Source organism: Convolutriloba macropyga, chromosome 2 (assembly GCF_964194025.1).
Source record: "Convolutriloba macropyga chromosome 2, txConMacr16.3, whole genome shotgun sequence".
Classification (NCBI taxonomy): domain Eukaryota; kingdom Metazoa; phylum Xenacoelomorpha; order Acoela; family Convolutidae; genus Convolutriloba; species Convolutriloba macropyga.
The window spans coordinates 22,125,792-22,140,189 of NC_134469.1; the positions used below are offsets into that span (position 1 = coordinate 22,125,792).

General features: G+C 41.3%; 1 protein-coding gene across 1 annotated transcript in view; it reads left to right on the plus strand.

Annotated features, from left to right (window-relative positions):
- The window catches only part of LOC142334856 (uncharacterized), a 113,505-nt gene extending 100,991 nt beyond the window's left edge, over positions 1-12,514 (plus strand). The window contains exons 23-24 of the mRNA XM_075383182.1: positions 9,227-9,404; positions 12,264-12,514. Of these exons, the coding sequence (XP_075239297.1) occupies positions 9,227-9,404; positions 12,264-12,514 (429 nt within the window). The remainder of the gene's footprint in view (positions 1-9,226; positions 9,405-12,263) is intronic.
- Positions 12,515-14,398: the final 1,884 nt, after the last annotated feature.

Genomic DNA, 14,398 nt, shown 5'->3' on the forward strand with positions numbered 1-14,398 from the left:
CTCCGGCCTACAAAAAATTATCGAATCCTTATAATTTTTTCTCCTCGCTCTCTTATGTACCGTTCCGTCCGTGTCCTTTTCGCCCTCTAACTTTCCAATTCTCCGTGTTCCACTTTTTTTTTCAATAACGTCGCTCTCCCAAAACGTCGCTTTTCGTTTTCTTCGCTATTTTTCCGATTTTCTATGTAGTATGTCATATGTGATGAAGTATGTTGTTGTTTTGCTGTAGTATGTTGAGTATGCTAGTATGCTGGTTTGTTGTTTAGGTCCTATAGCTTTCTAGGGTGTGACTTAAGTTTATTCTCGAGTTACGACTGGATTGTCCTTTGACTTTTCAACTTTACTAATTTACTAGCCTTCCTGTTGTAGTACATTAATTTTTGATGCTGTATGTTTGCGTGTAACCGTATGCTTGTTAGTTGGTTTGGTATTTTGACTTCTAGGGTGTGACTTAAGTTTATTCTGGAGTTACGGCTAGATTGTTTCTTCACTTTTCCAGCTTTCATGGACCACAAAAGCGCTGCATATTAATTAATATTTGCTGTAGTTTGTTTAATATTGTTGGTATGCTGATCGGTTGTTTAGGTTTGATTATTGCTAGGGTGTGACTTAAGTTTGTTCTGGAGTTACGGCTAGTAATTTCCTTGCTCTTTTTATCCTTTTAGTATACTACTATTTGCCGTAATTTAGTTTGTTATTTTCATATGTTAAGCCTCATAATGACTTGTGCTAGTTTGTCTCTTGCAGTAGCATCTCTCCTTCTCCCTAGGGTGTGACTTAAGTTTGTTCTGGAGTTACGGCTAGTTTGTTTGGTTGAGTTTGTTGCTGTGGTCTGCTAGCATAGTGGTTCACGACCTCCCCGCTCGCTGCGTAATCGTATCCCGCCCGTTCCGACCCGCCTTTCCGTTTCGTTGCGCGCTACTCGCTCAACGCCTCCGTTCTACCCGTCTCGTTTCTTTGTGCGTCGCTCGTTCAGCGTTTCCGTCCCGTCCGTTGCGTCGCCCGTTTACTACCCGCGTTTTCGCCAGCTCCGTTCCGTTCCCTGTTGCGTTGCGCGCCGTTCGCCCGTCCTTCCCGCCCCGTCCGCCTCGTTTCCCGTTTCGTCGTGCTTCTTCCAGCCAGTCCTCTTTCCCCGGTTGCCTGTATTCATGTTTTGTCTCATGTTGCTTTCAAGCACGTTAGACGCCCTCTCCACTTTGTTGCTCACTTTCGCCGAGTAATTCATCACTCGGTAACTTCTTTTCTGCTCTTCGACGTCTTGATTATCAAGTCATCGTCATTTGGGTTCGGTATAACCCTCATTCCACGTGTTTGGTTGAAAGTTACTCTACATTGATAAATTAGCCATTTCAATATCGTGGCCGAACAGCAAGAAAAATTGAAAAAGCTCTTTAATGCAAGATCTAATCTCGAATCTGAGTTATGTAACATCCATAAGGACATCACAGATGCCATAGATCGTCAAGACAGGAGGGTTAAAGTTGAACGCTTGGTTTCTAAGTTGAAGGATGTTTTCAGTAAACTAGTGCAGAAGAATGAAGAACTATTTGACTTAGCCAGTAAAGCGGAGAACCCAGATTCAATTTACCCTGTCCTTGAGCAATGGTTGGATGATAAAACCAAGAACAATGATAAATTCTTGCTTGCGGCTAGAAGCTATATTGACTCAGTTGCTGACCGAGACACCGTATGTGAGGGCGTTAATCCTCAAGGTCAATCAAAGAAAAGTTCACGCCGAACAACATCATCAATGTCTAGCCAGCGTAAACATGAATTTCTCATGGCAAAACTAAAACGCGAAGAGGCCGAGAAACAGGAACAAGCTGCCATGCGCCTCGCTAAACAAAAACACGAAATCGCCATGAGAAAAAAGGAGCTTGAAATACAAATGGAACAGATGGCACTTCAAGAATTGGAGGAAGACCACCGCCAGCGTGTTGCAGCAGCCAAAATAGATGAGGCTGATTTAATGGATAATCATTCATTGTTTAGTCACCACTCAAGTGAACTGAAACTGTTTAAAGATAGGGGATCAGATAGAAGTCAGGAACTTAATCAGGATTGGGTAAATTCGTTTCCAGCAGGTAATTCAAGTGAGTTAAACTTTTCTCGTCCTGGTTCAGCAACCGCCGACCCTCCTGTTAAAGATACTTCCCCTAGTAATCCTCCAGAAAACCCAAGTAATGTTGCCGATAACTTACATCATCTTGAAATGCTTTCTCAGTACACACGGCCAGGAGTTGCAATTTCTGTTGCCCAGCAGGAAGCTTTGTATCGGGAATATCTCCAGGCTCAACTGCAGCAATCATTCATTGATCAAAGGGCACATAGTCCCTCAGGCAGTGGTGACGTGAACCAAGTACCAGTCGACGTGCAAAATGTCGCACTCCAACCACCTCAACCACCTATGCAACCTCCCCGGCCACCGACACCCGTTATGGCACCAACGAACTCCATTTTTGTACCTGATTTTTCAGCAAACCCACAGGTAAATCAGTTCTTGGGTCCAAAAAGCTCCAGTGTACCTTGTCAATTAAATATGTCGAAGCCTCATAATCCGCAACAACAGAATCCACCTCAAAGTAACATTACACACCAAACACAAATCCCTATTGCCCATTCCCCGCATAAGGTCCCTCCACCTCTTAACCCACTCTTGAACCCAACTCCCGTAATCCCGCCTCAACAATTATTTAATCCTCAGCCTCCCGTGATTCCGTTGCCCATCCCAGCGAGCACAGCAACATACCTACCCGTCCCAAACATTCCACAGCAAAACTTTGTCCAATCGCCTCAAACCCGCCTGGTACCGTGTCCTACAGCACAAAAATCTCCCCTGAACTGTAACCTTGATCTAAACTTGTGGAGTTTTCCTCAGGATAAGCCCCCAAATGTAAACCAGGCGACAAATAACGCTACCATCTTCAAAAATGTTCAACCGTACCTACCCCCAAGCACAGCTAACCCCACCGTCATCCATCCCATCTTGCAAAAGAGTGCACAACATGATCCAAATAGCAACCACGCAGCAAACTGTAGCATCCCTGCTAACCCCTTTAGTACAACTACTAACATCGCGCCACCTTTCGTCACGCCGGTTATACATCCAACATACGGGCATACTGCTCCGATACCATTGTGTTGGGGTGGCCCACCGCATCCCACGCCTTCAGCGCCAGCATCTGAAAATGCAAGCTGGATTAAGGCATTCACTGACGCCTTATCTAGCAAGAGGAATGACCCACTACCCGAATGGAAGTTGTCACAATACAGTGGGGATCCTCTACAGTGGCACGAATGGTATGGTCAGTTTAAAAGCGCAATTGACTCTCAGTCCTTAACTGATGATGTAAAATTGACATACCTTAAGACCCTCGTAACAGGTAAAGCTAAAACAGCTATAGCTGAGTTCGCCTACTGCGGCGCAATGTACAAAGACGCACTGAGGACCTTAGAACGTAAATTTGGCCAACCACAGGCGGTTGTAAGTGCACATTTGGACAAACTCAACAGCTTTCCACCACTGAAGATGCACAATAGCGATAACATCATTAACTACTCGGGGTGCATTTCAAGTCTTGTCGGGGTATTTAAATCGCTGTCATACGATTCGGATTTAAAGAGTGCTGCGCTTCTCAACACTGCCGTACAGAAGCTACCACCCAACATGAAGGAGTCATGGTCACTCTTCACGGTCAAAAAGCATTGGGTGAAACCTACTCTTCTTGATTTCAACGATTGGTTAAAAGAGAAGGCCGAAGCGCACGATTTAATGAAGAATACCGCAACTAAAGCAAGGACTGAGGATACCAACAACTCAGTAACAAGATCAAAAGTTGCTTCAAAGGCATTTGCTGCAAATACGCAACAGAAGAGTAACCCTAAGCCGCAACAAAGATCTCCGTCAACATCAATCTCTAGTTGCATTGTATGCAAAGGCAGCCACCAGTTGTGGGAATGCCGTGTCTTTAAGGAAAAGACCCCCACGCAGAGAGCCAAGGTCGTGGCTGAGGCAAAGCTATGTTTCTCTTGTTTGCGTGATAAACACATGTTTAGGCAATGCCCAAGTCCCCGTAAATGTAGGAAAGATGGTTGCAACAGCTCCCATAACACCTTACTTCATGGAGCTGAAAGGGTTTTTCCAGCTAAACCCTCAACAAACAACAACATCGATACTTCGAAGTCGAACGCAGGTACAAGTAGGCCATCTACGGGTCAACAGCAACCAAGCAAAACAACCACTTTGTCTTCCGTGACGGATGTCAAAGGCCTCCTTCAGATCACGGAACTGAAACTTACTAATTCTTCTGGTACCAATACTACGGCGTTGGTTTTATGCGATACCGCTTGCAGTAACTCTTGGGTGTCCGATAGTCTCGCAGCTAGACTCGGTTTGCAGGGTACCGCATTAAAACTGACCGTCAAGGGTATAAACACGGAAGAACTCATAGACACAAAGGTGGTTCAATTGACTGTGACACCTCATAAAGACCAAGACTTCGAAGCGTTCACTGTGCGTCCCTACGTGAGAGAAACATTAAACGTAGGTTCTGACATCATTGACGTCAAGTCCATGCAAGAAACTTACCCACATTTGGCAGTTCTAGATCCAGTAAAATATAGCTATGGAGAAATTGAGATGATACTTGGACAGGATGTCTACCATGCCATCCGCCCGTTAGAGTATTTTTCAGCCGACGAAAAGTGCTCACCGTTCGCTGTCCGCTTGCCCATAGGTTGGGTTTTAAGTGGCCCACTCCCGTCAAGTTCAAGTTTAATTTGGTGTGTTTCAAAGCCAATATTGAACAGGATTTTGAATTAGCTTGTCAGGTTAAATCTTGGTATGATATGGAATCGTACGGCGCGTTCAAGCAAGTTGACCCACGATCCGCAGCGGATGCTCGCGCGCAGGAAATACTTGAAACAACAACCTTCCATAACGGCCAAAGATACGATGTCGGTATGTTATGGGCTGATGACAACACCCAGCTCCCGAATAACTACTTTTCGTCACTGGTACAGCTCAAGTCTCTCGAAAAGCGGCTATCGAGAGATACATCATTGAAAGAAACTTATGCTAATACCATCCGTGAAGACTTGGAAAAAGGTTACTTAATTACAGTCCCTGATGCTCACAAGGTAGAGCAGCGGTCGGATAGAGAGTGGTACCTACCACACCATCCCGTAATCAATCCGAACAAACCGGGAAAAGTGCGTAGGGTATTAAATGGTGCAGCAAAGTTCCACGGTACTTCTTTGAATAAATCTTTGCTCACTGGCCCCGACCTCCTCCAAAACCTAATCCATGTACTACTTAGGTTCCGTCAACATCAATTTGCCGTGTCCGCAGATATCGAGGGTATGTTCCTCCAAGTGGGTGTCCCTGATTGGGACCAGCCATCACTGCGTTTTTTGTGGCGGGAGGACCCCACAACAAATGTTGTAGTGTATCAATACACGCGCCATATATTCGGGGCTAAAGACTCGCCCACATGCGCTAACTATGCACTGCAACGCACGGCCCGAGACAATGATCTTCAGTACCCGGAAGCAACCAAAGCCGTCCTAGAAAACTTCTACATGGACGATTACTTGGATTCGGTGGAGTCACCTGAGAGGGCTCTCAAAAGATCGAAGGAGTTGGTACAACTTCTCCATCTAGGTGGGTTCAAGCTTACTAAGTTCGTAAGCAATGTACCTAATCTGGCTGATCGAATTGATGGGTCACCTCAGTCCACCGAACCAAAAGTAATTTCCTCATCTAAGGAGGAATCTTCGCACGTGCTTGGGTTGAAATGGGATCACAACAATGATACTCTAGTTGTGAGTCGGGGTACCTCCAGTACAGTAACTAAGTCTTTAACACAACGCTTGGTATTGAGCCTAGTGTCTAAGGTGTTCGATCCCATCGGCCTAGTGGCACCATTTACTGTTGGTGCCCGATTGTTACTAAAGGACATCTGGCGTATCAGCGGGCAGCACTGGGATGAAGAATTACCAAAAGACACTGTTGAAAGGTTCCTCGAATGGAGTGTAGAACTACCCAAGCTTGCTGCAATCACTATACCAAGGAGCTACTTTTCCGGAAACTTTGAACACCTGGAACTACACATGTTTGGCGATAGTTCACAAGAAGTTTTCAGTGCCGTTGCATTTCTCCGAGCTCGAGTAACTACTTCGAGTGGGCCCCAAACGGAGCTTGCGTTTGTCCTGGGTAAAGCTCGCGTAGCACCTATGAAGGTCATGACTGTTCCAAAGCTGGAATTACAGGCAGCGCTACTGGCCGCTCGATTGAAACAAGATATATGTCGAGCTCTCACAGTAAAAGTCAACAGGGTTTTCATGTGGACCGACAGCACTACTGTCTTGCAATGGCTTAACTCTGCAACCAAGCACCCAATATTTATTGCAAACCGTGTTTGCGAAATCTTAGAACACACAAGCGTTGACGAATGGAACCACGTTGCCTCAAGCGATAATCCGGCAGATGCCGGCACTCGTGGTATGTCTGCTGAGATTTTGCAATCAAGTAGCTGGGTGAGAGGTCCAGATTTCCTAAGAACCAAACAATTCCCGTTCGAACCAAGCACTGAAGTAGTTAATAACATCAAACTTGGTATAGTAACTAAGGAAACTGACGAAACCAATACATCATTGGCCGTATCTGTAACCAAGTCAACTAAGGAACCGCCCCCGCAACTAATTCCCTTCGATAAGTACAGTTCTTATCAGAAGTTGCTACGGATAACAGCGTACGCACTCCGCTTGTTACCTTCTCACGAATGTTACCGTAACGTCGATGGTAGCATCATAGACCCCACGGAGCTTGACGAAGCCGAGCGTCATCTCCAGTATCTTGTGCAAGGGGAGTCATTCAATGCAGAGAGAAAAGATCTTCTCGAAAACAAACCCGTTAAACGGAGTGGCCGTATTGCCCCGTTTTCTCCCTTTATTGGGCCAAATCGTCTAATCCGATCGGCAGGCCGCATCAAGCGGTTGGTCGAAGTTGACTTTGATGTAAAACATCCTATCGTTCTGGACGCACGCCATGCATTTGTAAAGTTGTTCCTCAGGCACACGCACGTCAAACATCATCATCAAGGTATTGATTACCTGCGGGCAAAAGTACAAGAACGTTATACTATCCTTAAATTACGTTCCTCACTACGTTCCATTAAATCTAACTGCCTTAAGTGCAGGATGTTCCGCGCTGCCACTATTCAACCCATCATGGCTGATCTGCCAGTAGAAAGACTTGCATACCAGTCTCCTCCCTTCACGAACACCGGGGTCGACTACCTCGGCCCGTTTTACGTTACTGTACGTAGGACTACCGAGAAGAGGTGGGGTTTCCTCTTCACATGCTTAACTACTCGTGCCGTTCATGTCGAAATCGTTCCTTCCATGGACGCCAGTTCGTGTGTAATGGGAGTGGAGCGGTTCGTCTCCCGTCGAGGTACACCAGCCATTATTTGGTCAGACAATGGCACTAACTTTGTTGGCGCGGAAAAAGAACTACGCCAGAACATCGAAAAGTGGAACACCATCAACATCGCTGTAGAACTTGCCCACAAAGGCATCAAGTGGAGGTTCAACCCGCCCAGTGCGCCACACCAAGGTGGCATCTGGGAGAGGCTAGTACGTAGTTTCAAGCGCGTACTTTACACAATCCTTGGAACACGTCGCCTCACGGATGAGGTTTTAAGTACCACTTTTTGTCTGGTCGAACATGCACTTAATTCACGTCCGCTAACGCCCGTAAGCGCCGACCCGTCCGACCTAGGAGCATTAACACCTAATCACTTTCTCCTCGGTAACCAAGCACGTAGTCTCCCGTCCATCATTGGCGTAGATGAGTTTGATCACCGTAAACGTTACGCCCGCGCGCAGTCTTACGCTAACGCTATTTGGTCTCGTTGGATCAAAGAATACGTACCGGCGCTGAACCGACGTTCCAAGTGGCAGACGCCTGCCGAGCATCACCTTAAGACCGGTGATTTGGTTTGGGTAGTTGAAGAGACCAACCCAAGGGGTTGCTACCCCACTGCTCGGATCACTGAACTTCGTTACGGTTCCGACAGCGTCGCACGCTCCGCCGTATTGCGCACGTCCTCCGGATCGCTCGTTCGCCCGCTTGTAAAATTAGTACCGATTCTCCCAGCATCTTCTTCTGGGCCGGAGGATGTTAGTAACTAAATAAATCTAAGCGAGAATATTAACCAATCAGATCGAGTATTTAAATTACGTATAGAATTGCGTCTAATATACATAAAAAGTTCCGGAAAAGTTCGTATAACCTAATTTTAAGTAAATAATACCATGATATGTATCGAATAAGGCGGTTTTAGGCTTAATATTTTTAGGTTCTCTAGACGATTGTTGATCGATTATGAACTGATTCTGACGTCAATGACATCAGACAAAAAACCAGTAAAAGAGCATCAAAAAACCTTGCCGTCTAAACTCTCACTTGTTGCTATGTACGTACTAGACTTAATACGTTAAGAATGCTGATACGTTGCTCTATATATCGATTTGGAAGACTGACGATGAATGAGTTGAATTGAGCATCCGAAAGAGTGTTGTTTTTACTTTACACCTTTACATTGGCGCCCAACGTGGCAAAAGTTTCATGGAAGTATAATGGAAGCTACCGCTAGCAATGAGAAACCTCATATTTTAAAAAATTTCCAGAGATTGTTCAAATAAGTCATTTCCAGAGATTGTGCAGAGGCTTATCATTCACTGAAGCAATAGCTGACAGTCATATGCATCACAAAAATGTTAAACAATTTTTCTTGGTTAGGTTAACATGAGGTTCAACTTTAAGCGTCATTTCTATTTTTTTTTTCATTTTTTTCAATAAAATATGAACCCGTTTGTCTCCTAAGTACTGTAGTGTTAATATTGGGTACCCATTTATTGTTTTGTTTTCACTCAAACATGTAAATTGAATATTATAACACAAAATTTTTATGTCAATTTAAATGAAATAAATCAGATAACGTATCGTTTTCAGAGCTATGTTAAAATGTTTTCCCACTCTTTCTCTTTCTCAATTTCCCCATCTTACTATCCATTTAACCAGGAATTGTTTGAAAATACAACAAATTAGGAACTAAAGTTCTATATCCGGTTTCTGGAAGCTGTCAACGGCTGGGACAGCGTTAACGCAACAGCTAGCAACTAATCTAGTTTGTACTAATCCAGCAAATTTGCTGTTCAGATTGTCGGCGGCTGCATAGCTGAGCAGAGTGGGGCATACAGCAGCAGCGCGATGACAGAACCAGTCAGCAATTGTGATCTCAGCAGACAACAAATAAACAACAATAATTCCAAAAATGACAAGCCGTTGAAACTGCCCATCACCATACACGTGAATCGCATGGACAATAACTGCACTGGTAACATTTCATTAATAGTATCCGCGAAGCGATAGCGAGGCTATAATTGGTCTGATCGTGGTTTATGTTATAGCTGCGAAGCTGTAAACTGAGGGTAGATATATTGCTGAGCCCTTCGTTTTTTTACAATCCAAGAATTGGATTATATTGGTTCTGTCTTTTTTTACAATCCAAAAAATTTGGTTCGTATTGGTATTAGCATGCTCTCTCTTTTTACAATCCAAAAAAATTTGGTTCGTATTGGTGCCCTCTCTTTTTTACAATCCAAAAAAAATTGGTTCGTATTGGTGCTCTCTCTTTTTTACAATCCAAAAAAATTTGGTTCGTATTGGTGCTCTGGTTTTTTTTAAGATGGTTTTACACAATTTTCCATGAACTCAATCTTTCATAACAGGATAAGCAGGTATCAGGTTTCATCAGAGGTTCATAGCTAACATTAATACTCTTTGAAATAGTACTCTTAGAATTCTCTGTCTTTTTTTCAATTAAAAAAATTTGGTTCGAATTGGTGCTCTCTCTCTTTTTTACAATCCAAAAAAATTTGGTTCGTATTTGTGCTCTGGTTTTTTGTAAGATGGTTTTACACATTTTTCCATGAACTCCATCTTTCATAACGGGATAAGCAGGTATCAGATTTCATCAGAGGTCCATAGCTAACATTAGTACTCTTTGAAATAGTACTCTTAGAATTCTCTGTCTTTTTTTCAATTAAAAAAATTTGGTTCGAATTGGTGCTCTCTCTTTTTTACAATCCAAAAAAATTCGGTTCGTATTGGTGCTCTGGCTTTTGTGTAAGATGGTTTTACACATTTTTCCATGAACTCCAACTTTCATAACGGGATAAGCGGGTATCAGGTTTCATCAGAGGTCCATAGCTAGCATTAGTACTCATTGAAATAATACTCTTAGAGTGGTGCATCCGCTGGGAAGGCATCGATACATGGCCATTTTTACGAGTTTTTGAGCCCAAATGTTCCACTTTTTCACGTTTTTCCCTCATTTTTGGAGTTTTTTTATTTGATCAGTCTTAAGCTGGCGCTTGCAAAGTTGATTAGGGTGCTTTGCAACATTACTAATTTTTGGGTTCAATTTTTTAGCTCTATTGTTTGGGCACCCCAAACAAGATGAAATGTCTTGGCAAACATGTTTATTATCACTTTTTGTTTTGATAAATAAATGTTTTGATAAATAAATGATACTAATGATACTAATTTATATTTTTGTTGTTTTAGTTTTTTAGTCTTTTCAGACTCAGTGACCATAGATCCTCCTCAAGCTTTCGATAATAGGTTTCTGCATAGTTGCTAAGGCAGATGGAATAGTTTTCAACATTTTACTTTTAGAAATGTTTGCAAATTTCGGACAAAATTTGATATTTAATAAATTTTCTGAAAATTATTATCAAATTCCGAGTTTATCAATCTCTATGGGCCAGTAAAAGGCATGAATAAGGGATTCTCGGTAGTGTCTGGAGACATTGAAATGGTTCTGAGATATAATTGTTATGAATTTTAGCAACAACTCAATAAAATTTGCAACTGTTTTTAGCTTTTTTGAAAAACTTTCTCGTTTTGTGAGTTTTTCGATGTTTATGAGCAAATGAAAGTTTCTTACTTCTTGCAGAAGAGATACTAAACAAATAAAATAGACAAAAATATGTTTGAACATACTAATAATGCGAAATTTAGAAGTTTTCAAAAAGAAATTCATTTTTAATTTTTTCTAACGTTTTTGTCACTTTCTCGAGTTTTTCTGTTTTTATTAGCCAATAATCGTCTTTCACAGCTTGTGCGTGTTTCAATGAGCATACTTAAGTGGATTAAATTTTGCCTTCTGGACAAACGTTTCAAGAGTCTTAGCCATGATTATTAAATTTATTGTGTTTAATTATTTTTTCAAATAATTTAATTGTCTGGTTCTAACTGTATTGTAAGGCTTGCAATTCGATTTGCTGTCTGCTGGCTATGTTTATTTTGTCGTATTCCTCAATTTTTGTGACAATCATTTGATCACGCGCAAGATCTCAAAGAGCAAACTTTTTGGTGACTGTTACCTCTCAGAAGCTAAACTTTCATTAAGAAAGTCAATAGTCCAATCGGCCTATTTTTAATTAGGCAGATTGGACTATTGACTTTCCTCATGAAAGTTTAGCTTCTGAGTGGTAACAGTCACCAAAAAATTTGCTCTTTGAGAACTTGCGATAAATATTACGTACACTACCTTGACAGCTATGGCAACAGTGATCGTGTATTACAAAATTTCAACTAAGATGTGTAAAATTTTTTTTAAAGGTTATACAATTTCACTATCTTGATGGAAAATTCACGAGGTTACGCATTTCAAAGGTTTTATCATGCAAAAGGCAATTGGTTTCGTCAGTAGATTCTATCCCTAGAGTAAAATTGAGAGCCAAGACAAATTATTTCACAATTCTATCTGTTTATGGACAATGACACCCCAGCCATCTGGAATAGAGGAAAACAGAAAAAATATGTATTGTGGACCAACATTTTTGGATAATATTGTTTCAAATAACACCAGTAATTTATGGAGCTTTGGCATATATCGCAGCGAGAGTCCAATAAGAGTGTTTAGACGTTTTTGGAAAAATTAGGCCTGCGTTATCAATCAATGATCATCAATTAATCTTAACTCCTTTGTTAATCTCAACTGTTTCGACTTTCATGAGAAAAATCTTCCCATCAGGCGACCATCTATCTAATTAGACCAAAATTTTGAGCTAGAGAGAAATTTGAGAAACCATGGTCACACAAAAATCTAAACAACAGTCGCATCGAGACCTAGATAAGAGACTGAAATCTGCAAAACATCAGCCTGGGAACAATTTTTTAATTCAAGGTACCACACAAGTGCCTAGAACGGATGAAGGGGTACAGACAACATCAACAATCACTGACAAGATGAGACTGGCATCTACCACTAGTAATTGGCCACCATCAACAGCGTCCAACACTGACCGCCCTACTTCATCTGCGAATCAACAACAGCTTCAGACTACTTTTGGTAGCTCTCAGAGCAGCTGTAACTACGCAACAGCCTTCAGAAAAAGTAAACCTCCTTCGGTCAACTTTCCAGTTATCTCGGGCTAATTTTCTACCGCTAAAAATTGCTGGAAAGCAATCTTAGTTCACCAATTTTTGAATTTGGAAACAGTACCTGCAATAACGAAGAAAATATTACAAAAAAAGTCGGTGGATGAACTAATTTCTCGTTAAAAAACATGCAAAAAATCTCCGATAGGGAAGATTAGAACCCTAATCTACCGAACCGCCGGGTCACTGAACATGACACGTAAGAGATGTATTGAGAATAAAATGCAGGATCATTTAATTTAAGAATAGAATTATGATATCCCGGGTTGACCAAACTTACTTACCATAAAACGGAACATATATGGTCCATAAACGTCCATAAATATTCCGTTCTTTGAACTTACTATGATTTGTAAGTTTCCATAATGGTCCGTTTTAAGGTTGGTAAGTTTATATACCAACAAGGCGGCTCGTTAATGTGCGTTCGCACATGATATTCCGACCCGAGCTCATCTACATTTTTGACTTGTCAACCAAATGAAGAAATAACAAAAATAGATGTTTGAATTTAAAACAATCGTCACACTACCTATCTACTAATTGAATTACATAATGCAATGCCTTATTACAGTGCCAATGAGATCTGACCTTAAAGAGACTACGAGACAAAAAACAACCAAAAAAAATTAGCAAAAACAAAAAGTTCACGGCAAAAACTGAATATCTAAATTTAAAAGCACTTAGTAACAACGTCAAAATGCAGTCAGATAAAACCTTAACTACTGAAATTTTGCTCTCTCCTTTTTACAATCCAAAAAAATTTGGTTCGTATTGGTGCTCTGGCTTTTTTGTAAGATGGTTTTTTAACATTTTCAATGAACTCCATCTTTCATAACGGGATAAGCAGGTATCAGGTTTCATCAGAGGTCCATAGCTAACCTTAGTACTCTTAGAATTCTCTGCCCTTTTTTCAATTAAAAAAAATTGGTTCGAATTGGTGCTCTCTCTTTTTTACAATCCAAAAAAATTTGGTTCGTATTGGTGCTCTGGTTTTTTGTAAGATGGTTTTACACATTTTTCCATGAACTCCATCTTTCATAACAGGATAAGCAGGTATCAGATTTCATCAGAGGTCCATAGCTAACATTAGTGCTCTTTGAAATAGTACTCTTAGAATTCTCTGTCTTTTTTCAATTAAAAAAATTTGGTTAGAATTGGTGCTCTCTCGTTTTTACAATCCAAAAAAATTCGGTTCGTTTTGGTGCTCTGGCTTTTTTGTAAGATGGTTTTACACATTTTTCCATGAACTCCATCTTTCATAACGGGATAAGCAGGTATCAGGTTTCATCAGAGGTCCATAGCTAGCATTAGTACTCTTTGAAATAGTACTCTTAGAGTGGTGCATCCGCTGGGAAGGCATCGATACATGGCCATTTTTACGAGTTTTTGAGCCCAAATGTTCCACTTTTTCACGTTTTTCCCTCATTTTTGGAGTTTTTTTATTTGATCAGTCTTAAGCTGGCGCTTGCAAAGTTGATTAGGGTGCTTTGCAACATTACTAATTTTTAGGTTCAGTTTTTGACCTCTATTGTTTGGGCACCCCAAACAAGATGACATGTCTTGGCAAACATGTTTATTATCACTTGTTTTGATAAACAAATGATACTAATGATACTAATTTTGATTTTTTTTATTTTAGTTTTTTAGTCTTTTCAGACTCAGGGACCATAGACCCTCCTCAAGCGTTCGATAATAGGTTCCTGCATAGTTGCTAAGGCAGATGGAATAGTTTTCAACATTTTACTAGTACAAATGTTTGCAATTTTTGGACAAAATTTGATATTCAGTGAATTTTCGGAAAATTATCATCATATTCCGAGTTTATCAATCTTTATGGGCCAGTAAAAGGCATGAACAAGGGATTCTCGGTAGTTTCTGGAG